Source organism: Pristiophorus japonicus, chromosome 14, assembly GCF_044704955.1.
Source record: "Pristiophorus japonicus isolate sPriJap1 chromosome 14, sPriJap1.hap1, whole genome shotgun sequence".
Lineage (NCBI taxonomy): Eukaryota > Metazoa > Chordata > Chondrichthyes > Pristiophoridae > Pristiophorus > Pristiophorus japonicus.
The window spans coordinates 134,469,761-134,482,889 of record NC_091990.1 but is presented as its reverse complement, the minus strand read 5'-3'; the positions used below and the strand labels follow the sequence as shown (position 1 = coordinate 134,482,889).

At 44.8% G+C, this 13,129-nt stretch overlaps 1 protein-coding gene across 3 annotated transcripts in view; it reads right to left on the bottom strand.

Moving 5' to 3' along the window:
- Positions 1–8,582, bottom strand: part of LOC139280121 (1-aminocyclopropane-1-carboxylate synthase-like protein 1) — an 88,292-nt gene extending 79,710 nt beyond the window's left edge. The window contains exons 1-3 of one of the 3 annotated variants that reach the window (XM_070899642.1): positions 8,342–8,582; positions 3,278–3,475; positions 2,217–2,891 (exon numbers count right to left, since the gene is read on the bottom strand). In XM_070899642.1, the coding sequence (XP_070755743.1) occupies positions 2,217–2,877 (661 nt within the window). In that variant the 5' untranslated portion in view covers positions 2,878–2,891; positions 3,278–3,475; positions 8,342–8,582. The remainder of the gene's footprint in view (positions 1–2,216; positions 2,892–3,277; positions 3,476–8,341) is intronic. The other 2 variants (XM_070899643.1, XM_070899644.1) reach the window with 2 other exon arrangements.
- Between the last annotated feature and the right edge of the window lie 4,547 nt (positions 8,583–13,129).

Genomic DNA, 13,129 nt, shown 5'->3' with positions numbered 1-13,129 from the left:
TTTGATTTAACTAAATCACTTTCAAACTTAATGTAAAATTCTATCATATTATGGTCACTCTTCCCTAACGGCCCCTAAACAACAAGGTTATTAATGAATCCTTTCTCATTGCACAATACAACATCTAAAATAGCCTGTTCTCTAGTTGGTTCGTCAACATACTGATCTAGAAAACCATCTTGTATACATTCTTTGAATTCACCCTCCACATTATTACTGCAAAGTTGGTTTGCCCAGTCTGTATGTAAATTAAAGTCCCCATTGTTATTGTGTTACCTTTGTTACATGCACCTCTAATTTCATGATGTATACTGTGCCCTATATTGCCACCACTGTTTGGGGACCTATAAACAACTCCCGTCAATGTTTTCTGCCCCTTGCTGTTTCTTGGCTCCACCCAAACTGATTCTACATCTTGATTTTCCGAGCGAAGATCCTTTCTCTTTACTGAATTTTTCCCATCCTTTATTATCAGGGCTACCCCTCCTCCTTTTCCATTTTGCCTATCTCTTCTAAAAGTTAAGTATCCTGGAATATTTAGTTCCCAACTTTGGTCACTTTGTAACCACTTCTCCGTAATGGCTATTAGATCAAACCTATTAATTTCTATATGCGCTATTAATTCATCTATTTTGTTGCGAATGCTGCACGCAGTCAGATTTAGTGCCTTTACCTCTGACTTTTTCTTTTTTTCCTCTTATGTCACCTTAGTCAGTAATGCCCTATTTATTACCTTTGTTACCTTTCCTGATCCACTCAGCTTATTTTTACCCAAAACTCTACTCTGCTCTAGAGCCTTGACATTTCTCTTGCTGCTTTTAAATTCACTCTATCCTGAATCCTCCCATCCCCATTCATTAGTTTAAAGCCCTGTCTATTGCCCTAGTTATTCGATTTGATAGGACACTGGTTCCAGCCCGGTTCAAGTGGTGCCAATCACACAAAGCAAAATCCCTGCCTCCCGCATCAGTCTTTGAGCCATGCACTTAACTTTCTAATCTGCTTTTCCGTGTACCAATTGGCACAAGACTCAGGTAACAATCCAGAGGTTATTACCTTTGAGATTCTGCTTTTTAATTTGGACCCCAACTCCTCAAACTCTTTCGGCAGAATCTCATTCCTAGATCTACCTATGTCGTTGGTTCCCACATGGACCACGACAACTGGAACCTCCCCTTCCCACTCCAAGGTCTTCTCCAGCTGCGAGGAAATGACTTTAGCTCTGGCATCGGGCAGGCAACACAACCTTCAAAACACCCGGTCGTGGCTGCAGAGAACAGTATCTATCCCTCTGACTATATTGTCCCCTACCAAACTGCATTCCCTTTCACTCCCCTCACTTGAATGGCCAGCCAGCTCATCCATCCTGCAAGCTTTTCCCTCATCGCACAGACAGCAAAAACGTCATACCTGTTGGATAAGCACTGCACCCTGGGGTCCCCTTACCTGCCTGAGTTGCAGTCACACCCTCATGTCCCTGACCACTAACCAGACCCGCACCATTACCTAACCTAAGGGATGTGACTTCCTCCTGGATCAAAGTGTCCAGGTAACTGAGAGACAATTACAAATAGACCCTCAACCAATTACTGAACTGACCCTTGACCACTGGAACTGCAAAAGGTCTGGAAGGGCAGAAAAACAGGAAACCCCAACAATGTGTTAGGCAAAAGTAAGAGAAGTGAGGAAAAGCTTATGTGCAGACAGACATGTCAAAGCAGAGACTCAATTGATTGGTCCAACTGGAACATGTGATTGAGAAAAAGGGTACAGCTGAAGAAGGGTCCTTGCTATCGGTGCAGTCGTAAAGAAGGACTCAGTGAGCATCTTCAAAGAGAGGAAGGGGAAACATGAAGACATCGCCTGCTGAGCTACGCTGACCAGTGGCTGAATCGGTAATGTAGAACCTGTTCAGGGCTGTATTTCTATAGAGATCTGTGTACTCATTGTATAATCGTAATAAAAATCCACCGGTACTAATTGAGATCAAGTCTGAGTCCTTAGTATTCTTACAGAGACTGGGACGGGGGGGTGGGGGGGAGGAGAGGGCAGCGCTGAGCCGGGTGGGGGGAGAAGGGGGGGGGGTGGGGTACTGGTTGGACAGAGCCGAGCTTGGGGGGGGGGGGGACAAAAATAAGGGAGGACTAGAGAAAAAGAGACAGAAAAAGCAAGAAGAATGAGCAGAGAGAGATTTCTCTTTTAAGTTAAGTACCAACCTGATGGGGAAATGGTATTCTCTGCAGGAGCATCCACCCTGATCGCTGGTGACCCATCATGATGTCCCCCTTCCAACAGGCTCCCATCCATTCCATGGTCATCCACACCTTGCTGAAGTACATGAGAAGGGGGTGGTTCAGGTGTCTCGCTGCGCTCGTCAGAGTCCACTTCTTCACATTTAATGTCCATTAGTTCCTGAGGATGGTGTGAATGAGACATACCATGTGGAGGAGAAGTAAGATGATGGTGGTGGTGATGATGAATGTACCCTTCTCCTGCTGCCAGAACACCTGGTGGTATCTGCTGTGTTATCACTGTGTTACCCACAGTACTGTAACAAATATTTGGTCTGTTGGACAGCACTCTATCCATCACCTCAAAGAACTTCCAGGTCCTTCCTCCCCTACAGATTTTATTGTTATCCTTAATTCTTCTGTATTCAAGTTTCATTTTTTTGATCTTCTCCCTACACTGGTCTCCTGTTCTGTGGATACCCTTTTCCCTCAAGACTTCGGCTATCCTGTTGAAGACATGCTGGTTCCTCAGGCAACTCTCCAACTCCATCTGAACGGACTCATCAGCCCAAAGCTGCAGCAACTCCACCACCTCAGGATCTGACCAGTTACTCCCACGTTCATATTTTTTGCCTCGGAAATCCATCACATCTCATTAGGCTGGAAGACATTAACGGAGAAGCATTACATTTTAAGTACTTATCTGCAGTGTAATTTTACTATCCAACTCAACAAAATATTAAGTAGCTGTCATCTCAAAATGTTTATGTTCAAAATCAAGTCATGGTAATCCTTTTGAATAATCCAAGCTCCCTGTATCAGTGTAATATGCATTTGTTAGCTGTACTCAAAATACAAAGCTATATTCACTGCAATGATTTACATATGGTTGATAACAGCTTGGCAAAGTACAACTTCTCTTCTATTTACATTAGAAATTTGCAATAGAGGTATGACCATCATGAAACCAATATACTGTTCATCTATTATAGCTGCTTTTAGTTCAAATACAATTTATATTTTCCTAATGAAAAATTCTGACTTACTTCAGATTTGTGATTGTGTAAAATACACTGCACAAGATCAGTTTTAGATAAACTTAGGACGGAATGGATCTGAATCACACTGGCTCATTCTATCCATCACCATGAAGAACAGAGGAAGAAAACTGGATTAAGATGACACTGTTGGATCCATTGCTTGGTTTGCAGAGAAGTGCCATGCAAAACATAATGAAATCAAAACTGGTTTGGATGAAAACAACACAAGATTAATACCATATATTGTTGAGGAATTGCAGGTGAAACAGCATTCTTACAATGGATCTTGCGCTAATCTTCAATAGAAAAATGAAATACAATATATTGGGATTTTTCCTGGGATAGCTCAGTCAACAAAGAAGCAAATAAGCTAGACATTAAGTGCAACAATCTTTAAGACACATGACCACCGTTCCACTATTCTGGCCATATTAAAATACAGCAAAATTGGTGCAAATACATTTTGGTTTTGTACAGCTGCAGCAAAATACCCTGCCACCTGTGAGAATTCAGGGTATATCCATAAGTAGATTGCTTGTCCGACATCCTGTACTGGATGAGCAGAAATATTCTCTGATATTGGGAAGACCGAAGCCATTATCTTTGGTCCATGCCACAAACTGCGTTCCCTAACCACTGACTCCATCCCTCTCCCTAGCATCAATCTGAGGATGAACAACCTAGGTGTTATATTTGACCCTGAAATGAGTTTCCAGCTACATATCCAGCAGCATAACTAAAACCGTATTTTTACATCTCCGTAACATTGCTCGCCTCCGGCCCTACCTCAGCTCTTCTGCTGCTGAAACCCTCATCCATGCTTTTGTTACCTCTAGACTTGACTACTCCAACTCACTCCTAGCCGGCCTTCCACAATCCACACTACGTAAACGTGAATTCACCTAAAACTCAGCAGCCTGTGTACTAACCCGCACCAAGTCAAGATCACCCCTGTGCTTTCTGACCTACACTGGCACCCAGTTAAACAATGCCTCAATTTCAAAATTCTCATCCTTCAGCTGCCTGGACCCTAAGCTCTGGAACTCCCTCCCTAAACCTTTCCACTTCTCTACCTCTCTTTCCTCCTTTAAGACGCTGGTTAAAACCTACCTCTTTAAACAAGCTTTTGATCATCTGCCTTAATTTCTTCTGTGGCTCGGTGTTAAATGTATCTGTTTGTCTGTAACACAGTTGTGAAGCACCTTGGGACGTTTTACTATGTTAAAGGCGCTATATAAATAAAAGTTATTATTATGGATAAGAAATTGGCTTAAAGGTTGAAAATAATGAGCACTAGTTATGTTGGGGCGAGGAAGTACTGAGTGATCAGTGTTGACATCATTACTGTTTGCCCCCCCAGTCATCAAGATCTACGGCATGGCCCTGGACAACGTGGACCATACCTCGGGAGCCTCTTATCAACAAGAGCAGGCATTGACGACGAGATTCAACACCGCCTCCAGTGCGCCAGTGCAGCCTTCGGCCACCTAAGGAAAAGAGTGTTTGAAGACCAGGTCCTCAAAACTGCCACCAAGCTCATGGTCTACAGGGCTGTAGTAATACTCGCCCTCCTGTATGGCTCAGAGACATGGATCATGTACAATAGACCCCTCAAGTCTCTGGAGAGATATCACCAACGATGTCTCCACAAGATCCTACAAATCCCCTGGGAGGACAGATGCAACAACATTAGCGTCCTCGACCAGGCCAACATCCCCAGCAGTGAAGCACTGACCACACTTGATCAGCTCTGCTGGGCAGGCCACATTGTTCACATGCCTGACACAAGACTCCCAAAGCAAGCGCTCTACTCGGAATTTCTTTACGGCAAACGAGCCAAAGGTGGGCAGAGGAAACATTACAGGGACACCCTCAAAGCCTCACTGATAAAGTGCAACATCCCCACTGATACCTGGGAGTCCCTGGCCAAAGACCACCCTAAGTGGAGGAAGTGCATCCGGGAGGGCGCTGAGCACCTCAAGTCTCATCGCCGAGAGCATGCAGAAAACAAGCGCAGGCAGCGGAAAGAGCGTGCGGCAAACCTGTCCCACCACCCCCCCCCCCCCATTTCTCTCAACGACTGTGACCAAGTCTGTCGTTCTCGTATTGGACTGTTCAGCTACCTAAGGACTCATTTTAAGAGTGGAAGCAAGTCCTCCTCGATTCCAAGGGACTGCCTATGATGATGAGTAATAACTTGGACTGTGAAACCACATGGAAGATGATTAAATTTGCATATGGTACCAAATTGTAAAGGGCAGTTGAATAGAAGGAGCCAGTTCAAAACTTATACAATGAGCTGGACAAAGTATGTAAGTGGACTGAACAATGACTGATGAAATTTAATTCAGACAAGTGTAAAGTACTGCACACTGAAAAGAAAAAATGGTAACATACTCCATGAATGGTATTGAAATAGCCAAGGACAAAGTTGAAAATGACCTAGGAGTCTTTGTAAACTCAACATGTCCAACCAATGCAGAGTAGCAATTCACAAAGCCGATAGAATTTTAAATGTTTTAGCCAAAACAGTAGAATACAAATCAGAAGAAGTCAGGATCAAACTATTTTAGGCTCTAGTCAGACCATACATTGAGTACTTTGTCCAGGTCTAGTCACTGAGACACAAGGGAGATATTGAAACATTGGAAGCAGTGCAACGAAGAATCTTAAAACTGGTGTTTAGGATCTAAGTTTTGAGAAAATATTCTAGAGATTTGGGCTTTTCAGCCTGGATAGGTGGTGTCTGGTAGTTGATCTTAAAGAGGAATACAAGATAATTAAGAGAATGGAAACTGTAAATCCAGAACACTACTTTAAATTAAACCAAAAAAGTGGGTCATGGGACACAGGTTCAACCCAGTAAAAGGTAAATTTAGGATTGACGTTGGGATGTTTACACATGAACAGTGATCAAAACTTGGAGTAGGGACTCCTGGACAGAGCAGTGCAAGTGAAAACCCTGGAATCATTTTACAACCAATGGGATGGTGCAATGGGGGAAGGGGAACAGATTTTGTACCCCGCCTCCCATTCCCCCTGTCTATTTAATCCCAAAATGCTTCCTGTGCTCAAAAGAATCCTTAGGTTCTACTAATAGCTTGGACAAACACTTAGTCCTTGTTAGGCAGACTTTTAAAGGATAGGCATCAGTCTGATTTACATAGAAAGTAGTTGCAGGACTAGGCCATTCGGCCCTTCGAGCTTGCATTACCATTCAATATGATCATGGCTGATCATGCACTTCAGTACCCCATTCCTGCTTTCTCTCCATACCCCTTGATCCCTTTTGTCATAAGGGCCACATCTAACGAACTGGCCTCAACAACTCTCTGTGGTAGAGAATTCCACATGCTTACAACTCAGAGTGAAGAAGTTTCTCCCCATCTCGGTCCTGAATGGCTTACCCCTTATCCTTAGACTGTGACCCCTGGTTCTAGACTTCCCTAACATAGCTGCATAATCTGCCTTTATCTGTTTTACTACACCTGAAGGAGTCAATTTCCTCATCCATCAAAATAAAACAGATGAAACAAAGTCCATCTGTCAGATTTTGCTATTTTTTCTGGCAAACACAAGTACATGGAGAAAATTCTAAAATTCAAGGATTTGGCAGAACAAAGAATTTGGGAATGAGCTGATGCATATTGCACACAAGACTGGTGGTCAAATGGAGATAAATACTCTGCAAATAGCCTTTGACAGCCTAAAGCAACCACTGGAAAACATAGGAAACCAACCATTTTAAATCCCACTCTCCAATTGAAGATCAGAATGAATAGGTGAGGGTTTGATTTTAAAGCGAAGAATTGAATGCAAGTTAATTGTTTCAATGCCGTGAGCCACCATGTTGGTGTGTTTTTTTTCTGTGGAAAGTGGTGCTGCTGTGAAGGGGGGAAGCACCTGAAGGTACAGGCTTTGTCTGAGTGGGCTGGAGGGAGTAGTGCCTGAAGGTATGGGCTCGGTGAGTGGGCTGGAGGAGTGATGCTGTGAGGGGGAGAAGGGGAGCAGTGCCTGAAGGTGCAGGCTCATTCTGAGTGGGCTAGAGGGAGTGATGCTGTGAGGGGGAGAAGGGGAGCAGTGCCTGAAGGTGAAGGTGTGGGCTGGAGGGCGTGCTGCTGTGAGGGGGAGAAGGGGAGCAGTGCCTGAAGGTGCAGGCTCATTCTGAGTGGGCTGGAGGGAGTGATACTGTGAGGGGGAGATGGGGAGCAGTGCCTGAAGAAGGTGCAGGCTCAGTGAGTGGGCTGGAGGGAGTGATGCTGTGATGGGGAGAGGGGGAGCAGTGCCTGAAGGTGAAGGTGCAGGCTTGGTGAGTGATGCTGTGAAGGGGAGAGGGGGAGAAGGGGAGCAGTGCCTGAAGGTGAAGGTGTAGGCTCAGTGAGTGGGCTGGAGGGAGTGATACTGTGAGGGGGAGGGGTAGAAGGGGAGCAGTGCCTGAAGGTGTGGGCTCAGTGAGTGATGCTGAGAGGGGGAGCAGATAAGGGGAGAGGAGAGAAGGTGCAGGCTCAGTGAGTGGGCTGGAGGGAGTGATACTGTGAGGGGGAGGGATAGAAGGGGAGCAGTGCCTGAAGGTGTGGGCTCAGTGAGTGATGCTGAGAGGGGGAGCAGATAAGGGGAGAGGAGAGAAGGTGCAGGCTCAGTGAGTGGGCTGGAGGAGTGCTGCTGTGACTTTGAGAACGAGTTGGCCGTGTCAGGGATGGATGATGCCGGAGGCGCTGCAGGAGCAGGGTTGACAGACGGCAACTTGATAACAAATCCTTTCTGGTTACAAAATAAAAGATGACTGTCCACAATGATAGTGCAGCATTGTCTGCAACCCGGCAACTCCTCAAAGAAAAAAGTTTGGCACCATCCGCACAACAGGAATTTTTTTATCAAAATGAAAATTCTCATCTTTAAAATGCAAAAATAAAAATGCTTGTAATTTTGGGAGGCTATTTGTTTTTTCAGTATTATCCAACATTGTGGGATTTTATTTGCCCAGAACTCCAAAGGAAAGTATGTTGCCTTCCTTTACATCACCTGAACTAGTTGTCATCAGATAAACCTCCAAGTACCAAATCCACTGACCTCGGGTTATTTTGGAGTTATCTCGGGTCTATTTCACCCAATTCCGCCGACTTTTCACTTTTAGCTCGGATGGTAATATTGGCCAATTTACCTCATGAATTTGGTGATCTACGATGTCCTTGCCGGTTCTGTCTTTTATTATTATTATTTTTTTAGAAATATATGAATTGTTAACTGGCCCGGCTCAGCCCGGCCCGGTCCCGGTCCCACTGCCAATTCAACCAGGGCTTGTGCTGGAGAAGTGATTTACATCCGGGTTGACGGCACATGCGTGCTGTCCTTATTCCGGGATAACTTTGGTCCGTGTCAGGCCGTCAGTGGTTGCCTTTGCACAAGGAGAGCCAGTGGAAACAAAGCCAGAGAGAGTGAGGGAGAGAGAGAGAAAGAGACGAGCAGACTGGCGGCCACTCAAACACATAGCACACCCCAATGGCAGGGCCGGGCAGCACATCATCTGTCACATACAGCACACTTTGCTTCAATTTCTATGTTTTAGATTTTTGTATTACTGAGGCAGTGAGCTACACACAGCCCAGTTGTCAACCTCTTAAGGCCGAAGAGCCATGCGACTTCCTTCAACATGTGAAAAAGTACAACGTTGAAGGAAATAGCTTTTCCCCTCTCTATTTAGTTTGCAGAGTTCTGTGGACAGCCGTGTCAGTTTATTTCTTGGATCTCAGCTGGATTGCCAGTTATCATCTCGGCCATTCCTTTAACTGTAGGGGTTGCCATCTGCTTGGTTTTGGACTGACACTCCAGTTAGTGTGTGGACTGTTTGGAAATTTCTGAACTATAAATAGGACAGCTAAAGTATTTCCTTTTATAAAAAAAAAAGAAAGTCGAATGTCAACTTAATTCTCTGTCTTATGCAGTGAAGGCATCTTTTATTTGGGGTTTTAACTATTTTGTTATTGGCACCGAAGAAAATATCAGAACTTAAACTATGATCATATGCTCTGTCCTGCTTCTCTTCTGCTCATTTAGTTTGGACTTGGAAAGAGTGGAAATCCTAGTCTGCAGCACATGTGCAGAATGCTAGTAATCTGTTGTATATGTCTCTCATTGTTACAGTAACTGCACGCAAAGTACAAACTCATTGTGTCGCGTGCTTTGAGATATTTCAAGGTGCTAAATGAATACAAGCATATTATTTCTGGAGTTCTGCACCTCACCTCCCCCCAACCAAGCTGAAAAGGCCAACCTCTGTGCTAGTCTTCTCTTATACCACCAGCAATGCTACTTAAAGGTGAGCTGAGATGAAGTACTTGTTCCTGAATGCTCAGTTCCATCTTTAGTGATCCATTTAGCAACCTAGCGTAAATATTCTCAGTATTCTCATGATCTAACTTTTATAGCACTCCTATGCTTTTGCAGTGTTTTTCTGTATACATGAATGAGAATATCAAGAAAATATGAGTAAATATGCAGCAACATCTCTACAAAAAAACTAAAGGGAAAATGAATAGTATGCTGAGAAAGCAAATTCCATTTAACATTTATAGTTTTTTGGTGTATTTTTGTATTTATCCTTTAAAAAATATAATCCAAATAAGAATGAGAAAACACACTGTCTGCCTCACTATCTATTTTTCTCTCTCACCCACACATAGTAGTAGCAATTAGAATACCTATCTCAAGCAGTAACTAACAATTACTGTTGTTAGTGTTAGTGTTTTCTCAGAAGAATCACTCAACACTCAGAGTCGGTTCCAATGCTGATGCGGCCTTTATTACGCTTAGCGGGGAGGAAATCACAAGACTGAGTCCAGGCTTCTCTCCACAGAACAAAGGGTTACATTCACTTTTATATGTTTCACAACAGTTACAAACAGTTTACTACAGTTACACAGCCCATCACGGCTGGACACAAGCCAATCACAACGATTATAGATTACATATAGGTTCTTTTAACCCAATAGAATTCCCCTTATGTCTCAGGAACCATGTGTTCGTCGCTTGTCAGCTTGGGCTGATTGATATAGGTTCTCTCACTAGTTCTTTCTTCTTGGAGAAATAATTGGTTTATAACCTTGTTTACAGGAGATAGGTTCTCTTATCTCTTTCTTCCTGGGGAATTAATTGGTTTATGGCCTTGAATACGGGAGATGGGCTCTCTCCTCATTATTCTTATCCTGCATCCAAGGCATTCCTATAGTGGGCCTCACAGGGTTATTGCTCGGTCATTGAACATTCAACAGTTCACAGCTTGACTACCTGATTTCCCATCATGCCTGGGCAGCCATTTTATGTGTGGCCACTTTAAACTTATATGCGTTTAGATATATAGAAACATAGAAAATAGGTGCAGGAGTAGGCCATTCGGCCCTTCTAGCCTGCACCGCCATTCAATGAGTTCATGGCTGAACATTCAACTTCAGTACCCCATTCCTGCTTTCTCGCCATACCCCTTGATCCCCCTAGTAGTAAGGACCTCATCCAACTCCTTTTTGAATATATTTAGTGAATTGGCCTCAACAACTTTCTGTGGTAGAGAATTCCACAGGTTCACCACTCTCTGGGTGAAGAAGTTCCTCCGCATCTCGGTCCTAAATGGCTTACCCCTTATCCTTAGACTGTGACCTCTGGTTCTGGACTTCCCCAACATTGGGAACATTCTTCCTGCATCTAACCTGTCTAACCCCGTCAGAATTTTAAATGTTTCTATGAGGTCCCCTCTCATTCTTCTGAACTCCAGTGAATACAAGCCCAGTTGATCCAGTCTTTCTTGATAGGTCAGTCCCGCCATCCCGGGAATCAGTCTGGTGAACCTTCGCTGCACTCCCTCAATAGCAAGAATGTCCTTCCTCAGGTTAGGAGACCAAAACTGTACACAATACTCCAGGTGTGGCCTCACCAATGCCCTGCACAACTGTAGCAACACCTCCCTGCCCCTGTACTCAAATCCCCTTGCTATGAAGGCCAACATGCCATTTGCTTTCTTAACCGCCTGCTGCACCTGCATGCCAACCTTCAATGACTGATGTACCATGACACCCAGGTCTCTTTGCACCTCCCCTTTTCCTAATCTGTCACCATTCAGATAATAGTCTGTCTCTCTGTTTTTACCACCAAAGTGGATAACCTCACATTTATCCACATTATACTTCATCTGCCATGCATTTGCCCACTCACCTAACCTATCCAAGTCGCTCTGCAGCCTCACAGCATCCTCCTCGCAGCTCACACTGCCACCCAACTTAGTGTCATCCGCAAATTTGGAGATACTACATTTAATCCCCTCATCTAAATCATTAATGTACAGTGTAAACAGCTGGGGCCCCAGCACAGAACCTTGCGGTACCCCACTAGTCACTGCCTGCCATTCTGAAAAGTACCCATTTACTCCTACTCTTTGCTTCCTAGCAGGTGCCTAATGCCTAGTATTCTGGTATATTCTAAAGGTGCCTACCTCCTACAACAACTCCCCCTTTCGGTAAAGGGACTAGTCCTAGTCCCCTTTTAACCGACCATTCGACCTTTATTAGATTTTGTGCACGGCCCGGTACTCCCTGCCTCAACGTGCTGGCCAGTCACGCGGTTTCAGAAGTCCCGGTTGCTTAAATCGAATTGACAAAGGCCAAATCCTCCTGCCCCTTTATTAAACAGGCTTGTTTAGTATCCGGGGAACGGTGATTTGTCCGTCTTCATTGTGCGTGGTGTCTGCATGCCTGGCAGGCCATTACGCCCCATGTTATTGCTAAGATTAATTGTATCCCGACCAGTATATGTGAAATTATTCGAATCCATGAGTGGATGTTCACATTTATTCCCCAGTCCCAGACCTTTCTCCACCAACTCTGACTTTGTAAGTCTACCTCGGTATCTTCTTCCAGTACTTTGATTTTAGTTTGTAGTTGGTGGTAGAGCTTTACGGATTGACCCACTCTGAGCCTCAACTCTCATAATACTTCGGTTAGATGTGGGATAAGGACCTGATCTGGTTCGTCATAATCCTGTAAATGATCATGAAGCTGATCGGTTACCTCAATAACTTCGGACTTCCGGCGCCTAACCTGGGTGATATGCGCTTGCCCGATCGCGACAGGTCGTAGTGGTGTAAAGCAAAAGTTTGGCTGTGGTATAGGGCACTGCAGGTCATTATACTGGAATGAACGCTCAGTAGTCGAGACGCAGTATCTTCCCTTCCCTCCGTAGCCTGCCCTCGCGAAGTGCATGTGTGCGGGCACTATTTCTAGTACACACCCGTCGGTTCGGTTAAACCCGCACTCGTCTAGCTCCCCTCGGCCCACCGGGTGAGGGCATACTGTGATTTCCCCCTTTTGCTTGCAATCTGCTAGGGAAATCCCGGTAAGTATGTTGTTTCGACGAACGGCAGAGGTGGTGGTCAGGTAGTAGCGTATGGAGACATTTTCCCGTATTATTCCGATATTCTCTCGTTGGTATAGGGGGAACGGCCCTGAGTCCGGCGTGGCTATAGGGATCATCAGGACTATCCCTATCCCGGTAGTCCTACATCTGGCAATCTGGGTATACTCTGGTCAGTCCCTTCAGAGTACAATTATCCAGTGTCCCCCTTTGGTTAGCCAACTGAGCTAAATGTGAACTGTCTATCCAATCGGGTACTTCCCCGCGTTGGATCTGGTCGAGATTGTGGCGGATCTGTCCCACCATCCACAGACCATAAGCGTGACAGAGTTGCCCCTGTCTTTGCTTTCCCTGTATCTTCCTGTTCTCTATCAATGAGGTGATTGATGGTTCTGGCGTGAGCTTCCAGGACTGAGATGCCATCCAGCTGGATTTTGGCACCCTCCTTTCCTAGGTTGGCTT